General features: G+C 39.5%; 2 protein-coding genes and 2 long non-coding RNA genes across 4 annotated transcripts; 3 read left to right on the top strand and 1 right to left on the bottom strand.

Moving 5' to 3' along the window:
* The first annotated feature begins 2,229 nt into the window (after positions 1–2,229).
* LOC121802791 lies at positions 2,230–3,143 on the top strand. Its single transcript, XR_006050847.1, has 2 exons — positions 2,230–2,482; positions 2,821–3,143. It is a non-coding gene; the product is annotated as an uncharacterized LOC121802791 (long non-coding RNA).
* Positions 3,144–6,006: 2,863 nt separating this feature from the next.
* Positions 6,007–8,477, top strand: LOC121779809 (OVARIAN TUMOR DOMAIN-containing deubiquitinating enzyme 5-like). The gene is made up of 2 exons (XM_042177284.1): positions 6,007–6,298; positions 7,693–8,477. The coding sequence occupies exons 1-2, from the start codon at positions 6,007–6,009 to the stop codon at positions 8,475–8,477; spliced, it is 1,077 nt and encodes a 358-aa protein (XP_042033218.1).
* A 5,124-nt stretch (positions 8,478–13,601) lies between these two features.
* LOC121748266 lies at positions 13,602–16,611 on the top strand. The gene is made up of 4 exons (XR_006039424.1): positions 13,602–13,755; positions 14,578–14,833; positions 16,025–16,077; positions 16,348–16,611. It is a non-coding gene; the product is annotated as an uncharacterized LOC121748266 (long non-coding RNA).
* Positions 16,612–16,716: 105 nt separating this feature from the next.
* On the bottom strand, positions 16,717–17,606 carry LOC121748256 (transcription factor TCP11-like). The gene has a single exon (XM_042142501.1). The coding sequence runs from the start codon at positions 17,398–17,400 to the stop codon at positions 16,876–16,878; it is 525 nt and encodes a 174-aa protein (XP_041998435.1). The 5' UTR covers positions 17,401–17,606; the 3' UTR covers positions 16,717–16,875.
* Positions 17,607–19,037: the final 1,431 nt, after the last annotated feature.

Raw genomic sequence — 19,037 nt, forward strand, 5'->3', positions numbered from 1 at the left:
CTTAAATTAAACTTATCAGTAAACATTTACATTACAGATCACAATTCGTGCATTATAGAAGCTAAAATAACCATTACAGAATATTATATGTACATTATGTGTATCAGTTAAAAACTACTACCTAGCCGATATGATTTGTAAACCATAGCTGAATGACTGAAACTCGTGTACTTTGACGATGATATTATTACTTACTACATACTACACCCTAGCCCCAAGGATTGCTAAACCCTTTGGGAAAACAAGAAACGTGCGCTGAACAATCAAACACGGCCAAACTTAAATTAAACTAGTCAGTAAAAATGTACATTACAGGTCACAAATCATGCATTATAGAACCTAAAACAACCATTATATAATGTAATATGTACATTATGTGTGTCAGTTAAAAACTACTACCTAGTCGATATGATTTCTAAACCCTTGATGAATGAGTGAAACTCATGTACTTTGACGACGGTTTGAAGACTTACTACATACTACACCCCACCCCCAAGGATTATTAAACCCCTGGGGAAAACAAGAAACGTACACCGATCTATCAAAAACGGCCAAATTTAAATTAAACTGATCAGTAAAAATGTACATTACAGGTCACAAATCATGCACTATAGAACCTACAACAACCATTATACAATGTAATATGTACATGATGTGTGTCAATTAAAAACTATTACCTAGCCGATAAGCTTTCTAAACCATAGTTGAATGACTGAAACGTGTGGACTCTGGTAATGATTTTGATACTTCGTACATACTACACCCTAGCCCCAAGGATTGCTAAACCTTTTGGGAAACAAGAAACGTGCGCCGAACAATCAAACACGGCCAAACTTAAATTAAACTGGTCAGTAAAAATGTACATTACAGATCACAAATCATGCGTTATAGAACCTAAAACAACCATTATATGATATAATATATACATTATGTGTATCAGTAAAAAACTACAACCTAGCCGATATGATTTCTAAACCCTAGATGAATGACTGAAACTCGTGTACTTTGACGACGGCTTGAAGACTTAGTACATACTACACCCTACCCCCAAGGATTGTTAAACCCTTAGGAAAAACAAGAAACGTATGCCGATCTATCAAACACGGCCAAATTTAAATTAAACTGGTCAGTAAAAATGTACATTACAGGTCACAAATCATGCATTACAGAACCTAAAACAACCATTATATAATATAATATGTACATTATACAGTACATACACCAAGAAGATCTAATGTATTAAGACCCTTTGATCACTCTCACAAATTCAAATAGTAATATAGTGTGTCACAAATAATGGGGCAGAGGGAGTACATCTTAATCGAGGTAGATCCTCATCGAATCAGCAATACAATCACCATTCAGTTTTTCAACAATATGAAGATTGAAGAACGTGATGATTCGCACTAGACAACTCCTTGTCATTCTAATTTCATCAGAAACAGGACCGCATGAACATGTTAACAATTAAACAAACAGTTAGAGGGAAAATGAACCCCCAATGTGAAAATGAGAAATCGAAATAATTAAGAGGAAAAGAGCGTACTGAATCCCTTTTCGACGTGGTAATTGAAGCTACGGCCATCGCGGTTGTAAGTGAATTTGTTACTGGAAGAGGGGAGCCTCTGCAGACACTGGGAAGCGACGGTGGTAAAATTCCATTGAATTCAGTGTACTCAGCCAAAATGGTGGTGCCTCTAGCGACGAAGCTGTAGATCAATTGCTGCTGGCCCATGATTGATTAGGTCTGTAGATTGAAACGCGGAAGCGCAAACAATGATGAGAAAACGGGGAAATTGAGATGAGAGAAAGGGGGAGGAATGGTGAGGTGGCCATGAATTGAGATGAGAAACGTTGGGAGAGGTTGCGGAGACATGGAATTTTTCAAATGTTGAAAATCAAATTATCACGGAAGGATTTGTGCAAGAGGGGAGGAGGAATAGTGTTGAGACGGCGTTGGAGAGTTGAGCAGAAAAATAGAGCGTAAAATATGGGAAGGGAATAACTGGCGTGAAATTGATCTTCCATTCTTGCCCTTTTCAGTTTTTTTAATAATTAAACTAATTACAAGTGGCATCAAAATCAACCATCGGGTCTTGAAATTGAATGGCCGAGATTAAGAAGAACAATAGAACAAAAGATGCAAAAAGGAAATGAATACATCCATATATATATATATATATATATATATATGGATATATAAATACTTAAAATTCTAACCCTAATAGAATGAAATCCCTTCCGCCTCCATCTATATCTTCACACTCTAACCCTAAAACTCTCCACCTCCAAAGTCCAAATCGAAGGCTATCTCTTTACCAGTCCAGGTCGTCGCCTCTAGCCTGTCGTCTCTGCCCTACAGCTGTGCTCCAGCCCGTCGCCTCCAGTCTCCACACCGTCGCCCCTCCACCCGACCACCCGTCATCTCCAGCCATCCAACAGTTGCCTCAGCCCTTCAGCCATCCACACCGCTTCCAAGAAGGTACAAATTCAAACTCATATATGTGATTCCTATTCAATATGTTATAGTTTTTTATATTAAGTGTTGTAATTCAGAATTTTGTTTAGGCATTAATGTGTAAGATGTCCATGCCTAGATTTAAAACTTTTTTGATATTGAGCGTTTGCAAGTATATTTTTAGATGGTGAAATTGACTAATTGAGTGTTGTAATTTTCAATAATTGAGGGTAATTTTCTCCAATATACTGAATTCATATGGACATATGATGGAATTGAGAATTTTCCCTGACTACTTTTCATTAGCATTTTTAGTAATTTACAATTCAATGTTCTAATTTTCTTAATCTTTCTTCTTGTAGTTGTTGAATAATATGAAAGTGAAATAGTTGGAGATGTCCTTGGTACTTGGAAATTTGAGCAAGATGAAGCTTAAGTTTGATGAAGGGGAGTGTTTTCAACACTTTTCCATCTAGAAAGGAACTTGCCCAACAAAATATGATGAAAAGATAGAACAATGTATTTGAGACTTGAAGATATTGAAGAGTGAACATTTGTGGTGAAATCTGAAATCTCTATTAGTTGATCATGTCGTGGCCTAATTATGTACTCGTATGAAACTTTATTTTGGTCGATATTGATGTTGTAGAATAAATATTGATTTTTGTTGGTTGATGGATGTTAATCATGTTATGGTTTTATGATTTCTTTTTTTTTTCCAGTTTTTTAGTTTTTCAGTTTTAGGGTTTTTAGTTTTTTGAAATTTTATATAATTTCGGTTTTTTGGTTTGATTCGGTTTTAATAGTTTGGTTTTTGAATTTTCAGTTTTTCAGTTCGGTTTCAATTATCACCTAAATTCGATTTTTCGGGTTCAGTTCGGTTTGGGTAAAAAATCAAACTGAAACCCGAATGCTCACCTCTAGCGACGAGGGCCTAGTTTTTTGCTTAAAAAAACTAAGGGACGATTATCCTGCAGCAAAACTGCGCCCACTCCAAAGTCACAAGCATCGGTCTCCATACAAAATTGGCGAGAGAAATCCGGTAGATGGAGGATTGAAGCTGATGTCATGGCACTTTTGAGATCTGTGAAACTTCTCCGAGGAAGAAGACCAACTAAACGAATCTTTCTTAAGTAAATTCGTTAGAGGCGCCGCAATAATGGCATAATTGGCGATTAAACACCGATAATAACCCGTGAAGCCCAAGAAACCCCTAATCTGCTTAATTGTCGAGGGTACAGGCCACATAACCATGATATCAATTTTGCAAGAATCCGCTTTAAGCTGACCATCGGTAATGATGAGACCCAAATATTCCAACGTATAACTACAAAATGAACACTTCGAAAGCTTAACAAAAAATTGATTATCATCCAAGATAGAAAGTACCTCCGCAAGGTGAGTAGCGTGAAGTGCCAAGGTAGAGTTGTAAATCAATATGTCATCGAAAATACAATGACCGACTTTCGAAGCAATGGTTGAAAAATTGTGTTCATGGCTGCCTGGAATGTGGATGGAGCGTTCGTCAAGCCAAAAGGCATGACTAAAAACTCAAAGTGGCCATCGTGAGTCTAAAATGCTATCTTAAACACATCCTCCTCATGCATTCGAATTTGATGATAGCCCAAACGCAAATCTTGCTTTGTGAAATATTTGGCAGACCCTAGCTCATCAAAAAGTTCATCTGTCGTGGGGAACGGAAAATGATCAGGGACCGTAGTTGTGTTAAGAGTGCGATAATCAATGCAAAACCGAAACGACCCATTTTTTTGCGAATGAGAAGCACCGGAGAAGAGAACGGGCTCTGACTGCGCTGAATGATGCCCTGATCAAGCATTTTGCGGACTTTCCTTTCAATTTCATTTTTTTGGAAATAAGGATACCGATAAGGTCTGACATTCGCTGGACGAGAATGTGGAAGCAAGTGGATCTTGTGATCAAATGGACGATGCGGGGGCATTTCGAAAGGCATAGAACAGACCTGTATTTGTTGCTTCAACGGTGCATGATGATATCAAGCAAGTCTACCGGTAGAGACATAGGTTGTCCATCAGGCAGAATCTGGCCCGTGGGTTCGACGACGATCAGCTCGTAAAGGTCGTGTTCTGTAGTACGGGCTAACATAACTGAAAGCATACAAACAGAAATCTGACGTGGATTCGGAGTAATACCTTGTAATAAAACAGGACTGTCATCTTTAATGAATTCCATCGTTCGCTCAGGGTAATCATGTGTGACCTTACCCAGCGATTCTAACCATTCCATCCCCAATATTATATCCGGACCATAAGCTGCAAGAACATGTAAATCCAAGACGAAAGTAGTGTTTTGCATCACCAAAGTTATCCGTTTAGAAACATGTGTGCATAATAAATATTCGCCGCTTCCAACATACACACAAAACGGTTTAATAGGGGATAGAGGTAATTGCAATTTTTCGGGGATTCGTGGATGAAAGAAGTCGTGGGAAGCCCTTGTATCAATCAAGACACTGACTTCCATAGAACCAATTGTGCCGATGATGCTCAAGGATTTAGCACGCTTCCTTCCATCACGTGATTGCAAATGAGATAAATCTGTGGTGACTAGATCCTCATCATGTTCCACCTCCGGCTCCTCATCTTCGTCGATACCCATAAAAGCAAGAAAGTTCTGTTTACACACATGACCCAGTGCCCACTTCTCGTTCCAATACCAGCGTTGGCCTCGTTTAGAGTGCTCAGCCTTTTCTGTGTTGGACACACACACTACATGCAACTTAGAGAAATCCCGAGGTCTTATAGAAGAAGTGTGTTCTATCATATTTGTTGAAGCTGACTGTTTGTCCGGATTGACCGATGGTCAGGGAAGATGCGATTGACCCCGCGAGTCCCTAGAGTGCCACGTACGTTTGTGAAAACCAGAAGTAGGTGGGATAGACTCCACGTGACTAGCTGCTAGTTCCTGCGATAAAGCAAAAGCTGATGCCAATGTCGTCGGTCTATGGAGCTTCACCTATCGCTGAATTGGTTGTTTCAAACCCGTAATATAAATAGACAAGAGTGTGGATTCCGGAACTCTTGATATTTTGTTCATCATCTTCTCAAAGGCCAATTGATAGTCTGATACGGATCCTGTTTGACATAATTTGGAAATAAGACCAATGTAATTTTCATAGCATTGCAGATCAAACCTGTGCTGAACATCCTCCAAGAAATTCGTCCAAGTCACAAATTGTGTGTTAGCACGATAACTGAAGATCCAATCATCGACTGGGGGATCGAAAAGCATGACTGTGTAGTACAATCGGTGCTCCTCAGGCTTCATAATATGATCGAAATAATATTGCACTCGCGAAATCCAATTGGATACGTCAGACCCATCAAAGTGCGGTGGGTCCATCTTGACCCTCGGTGAGTAATCAGAGTGTGAAAATCCGTTCTAATGTCTGCTCATAGGAGGATTCCAACATGAATGCGGTTGGGGCTGAGAAGTTTCCCACGTACAGGACTGTGGATAGCGGTTATTAGGCGGTTCCCACACTGATCGTGTGCGAAATTGATCTGCCGATGAATCTGGTAACTGACCCACATGATTGTAATGTGAACGCGACTGTCTCTATTACCGGAAACGAGTGCTGGAGCAGTAACCAGGGTCGTGCGGAGGGCGGGGCAATGGATTTTCTGAAAAACGAGTGGGATACCCTGATCGATGATTACGATAGGGATCGCCGTGCAAGTAGGAGTGTACGACCCATTGTGAGGATACGACCCATTGCGAGGGTGGTGATCGAAATCACCCTCATCATACTTAACATCATAATGGGGATTCTCCCCGTTCAGAGAGATTTCGGAATAAGGGGTTAATTCGCTGACCTTTCGAAATTTAGGATTAATTTTGCTGACCTTTCGTAATTTGGGATCGTGGCATGCGTATTTTTCAGAATACGAGATTTCTGATTTTTTCTCTTTTTTCTATTCTTTTTAATATTATTTCCCTCCAACCATTTATCAATTACCTAAATCACCACCCTCAAACATTTTACCTAATTTCTACAAAATCAGCGCCGTCTCTACAACGATTTGTCCAGCATTTTTTTATCTTTCTCCTATATAATAATATTTATAATATTTTAAAATTGATTACTTACATATGTCTGTACATGGAGTACATCTCTGTACGTGAACTTTAGTCCCTTTGAATAATAATTTTATTCAAGACAATTAGCAATCACCATATACCATCCTTATAGAATCACGACTGTTTTGAGTTGGAGAGACGGAGGCGGAGGCGCCGTGAAGGAGGGTGGAGACAGGTCTGGAGTAGGGAAAAGAGGCAAAGAAGGCGGTAAAGAGCAGAGGCGCCGTGGAGGGGAGAGGAGAAGCAGGCTTGGAAAATGTGATTTAGGCAATTGATAAATGGTTGGAGGAAAATAATATTAAAAAAGAATAGAAAAGGAGAAAAAATCAGAAATCCCTTATTCTGAAAAATATGCATGCTACTATCCCAAATTACGAAAGGTCAGCAAAATGAATCCTAAATTTCGAAATGTCAGCGAAATTAACCACTTATTCCTAAATCTCTCAGGTTCAGGTTTTTGCGGTTGATTCAAATTGGAGATACGTCTTTCAGTAGCGTCAAGACGAGAATCCAAATGAGAGAAACCGCATAACAACCTGTCCAGTTTTGCATTGACGGGATCCATAGTTTGGACGTTGCGAAGTTCTGGTGACTCATTACCATCGGGTATATCATGAATGCGAGAAGGACCTGCAGTCTCCTTGCGACCCACTCCCTGTTGGAATAAGGAAATCAATTAATTGGAGAACAAGAAGGAAATCAATTAAAGATTATGGAAAATCAAATACAAAGGATATTATTATAATTAGAATATATTTTCCATGTATACCTAGAATTAGAGCCTATAAAAGGTTGTGTAACCATTGAGATAATCAATTCAAGTCATTCACAATGTAGTCTTTGAAGTTCTCCCGTATTTTACTTTCTGCAATAGTCTTTTATTTTCCGCATTGTATTTTCTAACATGGTATCAGAGCAGCTAACGATCCGTCGTTAGTTTGTTAAAAAAAAAGGAACGGTTCAATCGGATTCTTGTACCCAAAAAATCCCAAAAAAGAAAAAGGGTTGCACCAAATATCAATAGGCTATTCTGCTTTGTGAAGGAATTAATGTTACATTCCCATAATTTACAAAGTTCTCCGCCCCATATTTTTGTTCAAGAAACACTTGAAGAGGTGCTTCGAGACATAGGAAAGAGACTACTGATCTGCAAAACAAGGAAGTTGCAATGAAAAAGGCGGCTGCTAAAGGTAGCAAGGCTGAGCAAAAAACTAAGAAGAAACAAGTTGATGAAAAGATAGCTAGACTCTCAACAAAGCTTAAAGAAAGACATGCCGATGAACTGGCTTCTTTAGGCTTTAATAGCAGTAGCAGCAGTAAAAAAGGAAAGCTTGATGACTTGGTGTTGAAGGCTATTGCTGGGGTTTCAATCACAAATAAAGCTGAGCAGCCAAAACTCAGTAAGAGTGCCAAAAAGCATAAGAAAAGAGCCGAACAGGATGCAACCAGGGAGCAAAGAATACAAGAGGAGCAGAGCCAAATTGTGAGTGATCGAATGATTGAAGATGAGAAGTTAGAGAAAAAGCTCGAGCCTCTTGGATTTACCATCAATGAAATAAAGTCAGATGGGCATTGTCTCTACCGAGTTGTTGAGAATCAGTTGGCCCTCCAATCTAGAGGCTCTTCTCCTTATAACTACCAAGAGCTTCGGAAAATGGTGGCTGCTTGTATGCGGGAACATGAAACAGATTTTCGGCCATTTTTTCTGTCTAAGAATATGGCAGATGGAGAATCCGAAGAGTCCCTTACAGAAAGTTTTAAAGATGAAAGGCCAGTGACCAACCTCGAGAAATCACGCCCGGAGAAGAAGGCTGATGTCAAGATAAGAAGAAGTTCACGGTTTGTCCGGCCGAGGGGGAGAGGAAGAATGCGACCGAACAACTCCTCTCCAAATCTATAATGGTCGTGAAGGCCAAAGATGATGAAAAGGCGAGAAAGCTACAAAGCCGCAACCCACACACCGATGGAGCGTCAATAGTATGACGCAAAAAGACCGATGATGGAGGCCAAAAATGGGTGCCTTGAAGGATGCCGAGAAGATAGCCACATAGAATGAAGGGTAGAGACTGCCACCGGAAAGTTGAGGACCAACGATGGTGGATAATCAGTTAGCTGTAGAAGAGAACAACCAGGAAATGAGTCGAAGCAGTCGAAGAATTATCCAGTAGAGGGGGAGAGAAAGTACACTACCGGAAGATTCGTCTCCAATTCTGCCGGCCATAGTGGTGCGTGCAGCCAGTTAACCGGAGAAGAAAGCAACTGCGAAGGAGGCGCGGTGACCGGAGCACAATGCTAAAGGAGACTGATGGTTTCACGTCTTCATTTTGAGAGAAATAAATTTGGGCCCAATGGTTATTAGGCTCAAGAAGAAAAAAAATAAAATGAAAATAATGGGCTCATAGTTTGAGTTATAATGGACAGAGAATGGTCTTAAGATGGCTCCTAGATACGAGCAAAAACTGTCTAAATTAGCTCCTCGACAAGAGTCAAACTGTCAGAATGAGCTCCTCGACAAGAGTCAAAACTGTCAGAATGAGCTCCTCGACAAGAGTCAAAACTGTCTGAATAAGCTCCTCGACAAGAGTCAAAACTGTCTGGATGAGCTCCTTGACACGAGTAAAAACTGTCAGTCAGAAAAAAATGAAATGGCTCCTGGATAAGAGCTAAAACTATCTAAGATGACTCCTTGACACGAGTTAAATCTGTCAACCAAAAATTGAAGCTCCTTGACACAAGTTAAAACCGTCAACAAAAATTGAAGAGCTCCTTGATAAGAGCCTAAACTTTCAATGAAGAAAAATTGAAGAACTCCTTGAAACGAGTCTAAACTTTCAATAACTCTTTGATACGAGTATAAATTATCAATGATGAATTGAAGAAGCTCTATGATACGAGCATAAACTGTCAATGGAAATTGAAGAACTCTTAAATACGAGTATAAACTATTTATCAAACTAAAGATCGTGCAAGTTAATTGTCGAAAAACTCGATACTTAACTTGATGGGGAGTGTTGGAATAAGGAAATCAATTAATTGGAGAACAAGAAGACAAGGGATGAAGTTATGGCAAGAATAAAGAAGGAAAGCAATTAAAGATTATGGAAAATCAAATACAAAGGATATTAGTATAATTAGAATACATTTTCCATGTATAGCTAGAATTAGAGCTATAAAAGGTTGTGTAACCATTGAGATAATCAATTCATTGCAGCAATTCAAGTAATTCACAATGTAGTCTTTGAAGTTCTCCCCCTCTTTTACTTTCTGCAATAGTCTTTTATTTTCCGCATTGTATTTTCTAACACACCCGAGTGCCGCCGCGATGTACCCACTAAAGAGTCGGATGGATTGAAATCAGGGGGATGCCCCAGTGAGAACTTTGTTGTTCGATGTTGGACATGAGTTCAGCAATGAAAGCGCCAGATGATGTACTATAGCATATTAGAATGGATGACCGGCGGCGGAGAGCTCGGCGATCGGTGGTTTCTGCACACGAGAGAGGTTCTCGTCGGACAGTTTAAGGCAGTTATGTAAAGCTTTTTGCAAGAGACGTGGGATTGGGAAATAAACTTATCACTCATTAAAGCATATGTTGACAACTCTCCCTTTTTATATTCTAGGACCCTAGGGTGTTCGACCTCCTACCTCCCGAGAAAGAACCACAAAGAAAACCTGAGATGGGGCTTATAGATACGCCCGACACTGACAACGTATTAAACACGAAAATAAAGAAACATAATATTCAAATACAATAACTATCAAGCTATATCATTTCGGCACACAATCGATGAGGCGATTGGGTGGCCGAGTCTTCCTCTTCGGTCGACCCTTGCTCTTCTTTCCAGCGATGGGTTGAAGTCCTTCTTGAAGCTCACAAGTGTCGATGGTGTCCTCCTGTTGATGATCAGTGATGGCCATTGGATGTCGAGTTGCGTTGTTCCTGTATCATTCACACATCTCTCTCTAACTGTGCACTTTCCTCTTAACATCGTCTTCACGCCTAATTTCCCGTTTTGTGCGTTTTTCAACTCTAGCGGTGTTTTATATGGAGGGTTAATTTGGCGTGTTTAAGACATTCTCTATTGATTTCCGCATTTCAACATCAAATTTTTGTGGCTATTTGTGAAGATCGAATAGGAATTATACAGGTCCTAGGGAAAGGTAAATTAGCTCGAAGATCTGTTTTGTGAGTTGTTAGGCCACCCGCAACGCGTTATGCGGGTGGCCCGTATTCCGTCACTAAGGTACGAGACGGCGGCGTGACGCGTTGCAGCGCCTCGTCTCGTCCCCAGCCCGCTCCGCATTCTGTCCCGCCGTGACGAATGGCGAGACGTCTCGCCACGCGCCGAGGCGACGTGGCGCGCTCCGGGGCCATGCGTGACGCCCACTCGCCGCCCGCGAGTGGGCATCGTCACGCTGACTCAATAAATCATTTTTTTTAAAAAAATTCGAATTTAAAAAATAAAATAAAAAATGAAAAGCGGTAATATTACCGTTATATTACCGTTTTTTCCTCTTTTTTATTTATTTTTTATTTTTTTTACTCTATAAATACTCCTAATTCATCCTCATTTCACACACAAATACACATCTATTCTTCCCAAATCATTTCCATTTCCTCTCCAATTTTCATCTAACCTCTCATCACAAAATGTCCGGCGACGGAAACTCTAGCGGTGGCGGCTCAACCGGGTTCGACATCAACGCGTTCGGCGACTGGGGGGCATGTAAAATGTCCTTGGTGGTGGATCTGGTTCGTCGACGCCGGGGGGTACCAACCACCCCATTTTGATGTGGATGCATACGCCCGTCCCTCCGCCCTGAGGTATTCGCAGGGATTATCCTAGATTCGGGAGGATTATTCCGTTGAACCCACTCCGGAAGAAGGCCGAGGCGGAGGAGGAAGCCGAGGCGGTGGAGGAGGCCGAGGCAGGGGAGGAGTCCGAGGCGGTGGAAGCTCCAGGGCGAAGGCGGACGAGGAGGAGGAGGATCTAGGCCGGCATCCGTACAGCCCCAAAGAAACGCTGGCGGTGTACAACGCCTGGATCAACGTCTCGTACGATTACATCGTCGGGAATCAACAACCCCGGAAGTGCTTCTGGGAAAAGGTCACTGAGGCCTACCACGAGATTAAGCCGAAGGGGTCCCGCCGCCGCCGCCGCATATATAAAATGCTCCGCGCTCACTTTGGCCGAGTTGACAGAGAGGTCAAAAAATTCTGCGCCATCTACAAGAGTGAAGCGGCTCATTATCAAAGTGGAGCGAGTCTACTACGACGACACCGCCAAACAATTTAAATATGTCGATGTTTGGGAGGTCGTCAAAGTCGAGGAAAGGAGGGTCGGCGGTGTCCGGTCCAGCTCGGGCTCAACCTCGAAGTGCACGAAGCACACGACGGGTGGCCAATACTCGTCTAGTGAGGGCGGTTCGGGCAGCGCCGCACAAGAGTTTGCCTCGCAGAAGGTTGAGGGCACGGCAGACGATGCCGGGGGGTCCTCCCGTGGGCGCCGTCGGCCGCAAGGGAGAAATGCGGCGAAGGCGGCTAGAGGGAGGAGGGGCCGAGCCGAATCAAGCCAGGCGGGCTCGGGCTCGGGAGCACCCTCGAACTCCCTAATGTCCATGTACATGACCGCCACAATGGCGGATACTTCCCGCATGACGCCTCCCCAATACTAAGCCTACCTTGCCGGAATTGGGTTTATGGCAAGACAACTTGGTATTCCGCCTCCAGGTGGCTTCAGTGCACCTCCACCACCTTCCGGGGATGATTCGCCGGCGGAGTAGTTTTTAAGTGTGTAATTTTTAATTTCTAGTATTTTAAGTTATGTCTTTTTTCTTTATTTTTTTAGATTTTAATTATGTGTTTTTTTTTGTTTTTTAGGATTTTAAATTGTAATTTTATTATATTTAATGAAGTGTGTTTTTAATAATTGAATTTGTTGGAAATAAAAATAAAAAATGAAATTGAATAAATAGTTAAGGGATGAGATGGTTAAGAGACGGAGGGATGCAGGTGCTGTCTCTTAGTTAAGAGATGGGGTGAAAAGTACAGTGGGACCCATGAATAATGAAGAGATGAGACGATTAACAGACGGATAAGAGACATGAATGCGGATGGCCTCAGCATTCCTCACTATTGATAATGCATTTTAAACACGTCTCTTTTCAGTATTGGTGCCCCGAAATGTTAAAAATTACTTCCTTCGTCCCGTTATAATTGAAACATTTCTTTTGATCACAAGAATTAAATGATGTTTAGAGAGTTAAGTGGAGAGATAAAATAATATACCATATAGAAGGTAAAGTTTGTGATATTTTAGACATTTTTAAAGTTTATGGAAAAAAATCAAAATTAGGCTAAGATTCAATAATTATATACTAAGAAAATATGAAGGTAAATATGTAACGATTTAACAGTGTAAAAAAAGAATAAAATCTTAAATCATGGAAATCTTGAAATAGTAAAATGAGGTATTAGTTCATGGAAAAGGAGTAATTATATGATTTGAATTGATTATCTCCTTCCTTCAAAAATAGAAACTATTTTTATTTTGGATCGTCTATTTTAGAACGTAAATCCCTTAATCCAATAACCATACTTCTATTACTTTACTCTTTCTTATTTTACATATTTTTCTTTTCCTTTCTCTTACTCTACTAATTCTTCTATCTTACTTTATCAGTATACATTAAAACAAATACCATTTTAAAAGTTTATGTTTTTCAAATATAGAGGTAGTATTATTAAATAAAAGTATTTAAACAGAATGTATTCCCTCCGTCCCGCTACAAGTGAGGCGCTTCAAATCGGAGTTGTTTTGCAAAAATGATAATAAATAGTTAGAGTAGAGATAAAGTAAAGTAAGGAAGATAATAATGAATATACTAGTTATTATCATCTTCGCAAAATAACGACAAAAAAACGTCTCACTTGTAGTGGATAGAGGGAGTACATACTGTAAATAAAGGGTTGCGGACTTAACTACGGAAAATTCATATAGATGAATAAAATTGGTATGATTTTATCACGCCATAATTCATAAAGCGTTTCCAAAGGCAAATTGTTCATCTTTACCAACCGAATTGTCCTTTCCCTTCTCTCACTAAACATTTTACTCATTCATTGTCGCAAATACATTAGTATTCCTGCACTCACAGGTATTATATTTATAACCAAGGTGAGTTCTGAATTCGCTTTGGTTCCTATTGGATTGCAACTGCGATTTGGAATTACTTTTAGTCCAAGTTTTCTTTTCTGTTGTGTTGGGATGCATATGTTTCTGCATCGAAATTTGCGAATAATGGAATTTGTGAATATATTGTGGTGAACTTCTAATCGAATTTTATTTGGAAAAAAGATTTAAGAGTTTTTTGATACTCCAGTGTTGAGGGCTCTACTTTGCATCGAAATTAACAACAAAAACTACTCTTAGTGACCAACGGAATACGACAATCATGTTCTTTTAGGTCTTGAGAATTACTAATGCCTTATGGAAACAGGTTTGTAGAAGTAAATCCAAAAGGAAAGTCAAAACTTACAGACTTTCATTTGTTGTATTGCTTTTGGATATGATCAATAAACTAATACAGTTGTTTTGATAGTTTGGTAGAAGTTACTTAGATTTCTCATCGATAGAGCCATAGTGTCGATTTCTCAAGAATAATCCGTGGAGCTCTTTTGCACGTAAAGTTAGGGGAATTTTGTCAGTGTATCAGATGATTAAAAGCGTAGATAGTAATCTTGGGTTATACTGTTTATAAATATGTAGCCATAGGACTTTTCAAGAAAGTGTATCTTATTGGGTATGTAGTTGAAAGAATGTGCATGATGTGGTTAGCTGGAAGTATACACAATCTGACTAGCTAGGCACTGTAGCAGCTGTTATTGGATGAATGCCTGTTTGTTTCTGTGAGTATTCACCAGAAGAAGCGATGCATGAACCAGATCCTGATTCTGCTCCATGGGGTATTATTAACATTGACAGAATTTTCACTAACAGTTACTATGGAGACAGCACCCAACATGATGTGAAGATTTGCCACGAACAATACATTAGAGATGATCGATGAACAATACATTAGAGATGAGCAATGCGTCTAAACTGACAACGATGAGGTTGTTGCACATGCTCTTCTACAAGAAGTCACAATTTTCAATTCAAGAACATCCCCAATGATCACATTCTGGGGAGGAATACTTGCAAGATTCCTTTGTCGCCTCAGATTGGCATTCTTCTTCAAATAAGTATTACGCAGGTGCGTGCTTCTTTTCCTGTTTATCTTCTCTAGAACCTACTTCAATTAAATTTCCAAGAAATCTATAAAAAGTGAAGCTGAGGGGGTAGCGCATATGAGAGTGGTGATTCAGGGAGCCCATGATTTAGCCTGGAGATAGATCATGTGAGGGAGATGACTACTCCTGTACTCTGGACACAACAGACGAGTCTGAACTTGATGGAGAAGTTGAGAAGAGGTTATACCAAATGATTCCTGTTCCTGAAAGCATTAACGCCATGAACTTTATAGAATTTAACTCACTTGGAAGTCATTGCACTGTACATAGTTCACTAACATATATTTTCACACCCATGAGATGCCTTGTCAAACATCAAGATATTGATTTCCTCATGTTAGTTTATTTCCTTAATGCTTCTCTTCTGATAAATTTAGCTCTGATATGCCCTTTTCACCTTGTCCTTACATCCCTGAATCTGTTTATTGGCAAAGTTATATACTCCCGATTAACCAAACTTCTGACAAATTGAAGCAGTTCAACTTATAAATAGGACATGATTTTGTATGCTCAACTTGATTAAGATTTACTTTTGGAATGATCATTTGAAGGATATTTAAGTTTTATGTTGGTACCACTGGCTGCATGTTCCGAGGATTAACGGGGACATACCTTCAGTAGATGAAGCAACTTATGACCATCAAAGGCTATTGGATAGATACTTTTGGTCTTATTATGTTGTTTGTGTAGTGTAAGATTGGAATAAGCGAATCAGATGTATAACGGTTATTCTGATTTGTTTCTTTCCAGTTTCTGTCTAAGGATTTCTTTAATGCATCCATGCTTGGAATTTGTCTTTGTCAATGCCACCATCTTCGTTAACTCTCTTCACCTGACATTAGTTTTACACTTGGATCAAATATTCAATAATTTATGAGCTTAAACCTCTTATGCTCAATGGTAGAAGCCAAATATTTTCGGATGTCATAAGCTTTATTGGTGTAGCCAAGTGAATAATAGTTAACGGACTGGTTGTAATGCCTATAAGGAAGCTTGGAACTTCAAATCAGCCTCTAGCAATAGAGGATGGTATACCATTGATGATACTTAATATTCTGCTCTGAGTTTTGATTGCATTTGATATTCTTCCCCAGTATTTCATTGTTAGTGAATTGGTTCAACTCATTTGGGATAGTTGATCTGCTTCATTTCAGATTATTGTTGTATGACTTGATTGAGAACAAATCAAGGAGATGGAAATTGGCAGGTAAGTTTGTGAGTCTTTGCCGTTGTTTGTTTGTCTCATCATGTACTGCACTCTGCTTTTATTGCAGATAATAGGTTGGCCAAAATGTTTTAGTACCATTTGATATAAATTTTTTAGAATATAGTTAAAACATTTAGCTCTTAGTATGCATTGAAAACTAAAACCTACAATTTTTTTCCATTTTATTTCTTGTTGGAGTATTCTTATATTGTTGTATTGTACTTTCGGAGATTAAAATAGTTCCACTTTTTCATTATGGTTTTTCTGCAGTTTCGCGTTTTATCTGGTCAGTGCTATCGGGGCCGAGAATACCACAAATTTGTTCGACAGCAAGTTGTCCGCGAGGTTGGTTTAGAGACAAAAGGATATCATTTTATTGTCTTTCCCTTATTTTCATACGTCTTGGAGGTTTAAGTTTGTAAGCGTAAGCTCAAGTGCTCCTGTTTGTTGAATTTGCCGTCTACTTGAATAGGATATCCATGTATACTTCATTTATCTCAATAATTTTATTACCTTCTATTTTGACCACATGAACACCCAAGTTGCTTACACAATTACTGGTGTCAAGATTGATTCTTATACTAACTTTTATCTTTTGTTTGTGAAATCTTGTGCAGTTGTGCATTTGAGTTTGTAGGCTGAGGCAAAACACCATCATTTTTGCATCAAAATACACAAAAGGCCTAACTCTCAACGAGTTGAAGGCATTTTCACCTAAGTTGTGAACTGATTATTTCTAAACTAATGTTCTAGTAGTAACTAATAGACAATTAATGGGTAATTACTTCCGTAGACATACTAGTAGTCACGGCCTAACTCGGTGGGATTTTCTTTTTCCTCCGTGGGCGGCTCCAGTAGCAGTGCCGTGAATGGCATGTGTCCGTACCCTTGTGGTATAAATTTGAACTCCATCGGCGGCGGCGGCTGGCAGAGGTCCAGGCCGCAGCTAGGCGGAGGTGGGGGTACACGTAGAGTGAGCACGCCACTTCCGGCCATGGCCGCATCGTGGGACGGAAGGAGGGGGCCGGAGGAGGTGGAGACGGCCTCGGCGGGGACGGTTCCGGTGCCCGTGGCGGAGACGATGGAAGGCTCGGCCTGGCGGAGGAGCCACTCGATGGTCTCTCCGTCGGTGCGGTGGCCGAGTTCTCGAGTGAGCTGGAACACGCGGGCGGCGCAGAGGGCGGGCATCCGCACGCGGCGGCCGCGGCCGTTAACCTTGGTGTGACGATCTTTAGTGTTGGTGGAGGCGGCGCGTGGCTTGAGTGCGGTGATAGGTTTGGGATTAAGGTCAGTAGGAAGCATATCTGAAGAGGAAGGAGACATGTTGTTGACTGGTGATTGGTTAGGGTTACCCCACACAAATATTCAAAGACGAGAATCACAACCCTGTCCCTAACCATTATGACAGCTGTGTCTTGGAATTTGACATGGATTGGGTTGGGCCCAAGCCCCATCTTTCTCTCTTAATTGTTCTCTTGTATGCTTTTCTTCAAAATTAATCTACTTCAAATTATTTTTTTATTTACCCATCTTAAATTAATACTAGTATAATGCACTTAATTAGAACAGTTTCTCTTTTTGCATATTTGTGTATCTCTATTGTTTCTTCATCAAACCAGATTTATATTATTCTTGCTTGTTGTCGTTGATATGATCTTAATGAAGTTGTAAAGTAATTAAGCTGAGTGACTCAAGAATTGTTCATCACATTGACTGATTTCCAAATTTACGAGACATGAAAAACTCTAAGGAAGCATTGGCTGGTGTTGAAAAGTGCAATTGGTTTCTCACAGTCAACATTTTCATTTCAAGAAATAAACAAACACTGTAAATTTTGCTCCTCTAGATACAACATTTTTGTTTCCAGTTTCCTGCTACCTATTAGATTCAGCCGATGCCCATTTGTTGGGAGCATGCTTGGTTAATATGGATGATGACTCTATAATTGTAATAGTAATACTCTTTCAAGTCCAATATGTATATGTTACTCCTTCATATTTATGCGTAATTAAATTAAATAAGGTGTGATATATTATGTGTTGAATTATGATGATGGTGTTTTATTGTTTTGAGTATAGGAAGTTGATTTATTGAACATTGTGATGTAGGGTTACACTAAAATGACAATAGCCTACCACGTGGCAGACTTGTTTGCCTATGTATTGTATATTGCTTGATTATCTCTGATTTCGTATTGCAGATTGCTTGGAAATTGGAACCATATGTCGAGTTGCTTGCCTATGTATTCGAAATTATTTGTCTAGGTTGTCATTTTAACTATATATATAATTATTGCGGTATACCGTATCAAAATCCCATATCCCATAAAATTTCAGCGCATTGAGATGGCCGTAAGGTAACAATTGGTCATATCGAAAACGCGGTGTACTAAAACTTTCAATATAGTAGATCATTCACCATATGTCCATATCTGACTAACTTACGTGCATTTTTATTCTACTTGACACTACTAAATCAACATGACTTTCTATGTATCTTTTTATCTTACTTACCACTAACTTAAGAAGTTGTCTAAAATATCATAAACATTTCACAGTTACCCACATAGAATAAGTTTTTCGCCGAAGATATCTTATTTGGGTTGAGTTGGAAAATAACAAACATAATATAAAGTTTGTGACATTGTAGACCAATTTTTAAGTCCGTGTTGCCCAACTTGATGGTCTTAGAGCATCTCCAACCATTACCCTATACTCAAAAGTCAAACCCATCTTAGTGTAAATGACACACTAAATATTGATTTTACTCCAACCATTTACACTAAACTCAAACCCAAAAGAATATTCCCCATTCACTCACTTGTTTATACTTTTCCATTAATCCTATATATTTTATCTAAATTACACACTAACCCAATGACACTTATTAAATTAAATTAAATTAAATAATATGATAAGATTTATTAATTAATATAACTGTATATGAAATCAATTATTTAT

Source organism: Salvia splendens, chromosome 1 (assembly GCF_004379255.2).
Source record: "Salvia splendens isolate huo1 chromosome 1, SspV2, whole genome shotgun sequence".
In the NCBI taxonomy this organism is placed as follows: domain Eukaryota; kingdom Viridiplantae; phylum Streptophyta; class Magnoliopsida; order Lamiales; family Lamiaceae; genus Salvia; species Salvia splendens.

Excerpts from the sequence above, each read along its gene's own strand:
- LOC121748256 (XM_042142501.1), bottom strand. The coding sequence starts at position 17,400 with ATGTCTCCTTCCTCTTCAGATATGCTTCCTACTGACCTTAATCCCAAA.
- LOC121779809 (XM_042177284.1), top strand. The coding sequence starts at position 6,007 with ATGAATCTGGTAACTGACCCACATGATTGTAATGTGAACGCGACTGTC. Across the intron at positions 6,299-7,692 it reads GAGAGATTTCGGAATAAGGG|GTGCTTCGAGACATAGGAAA; the intron begins GTTAATTCGCTG and ends ACACTTGAAGAG.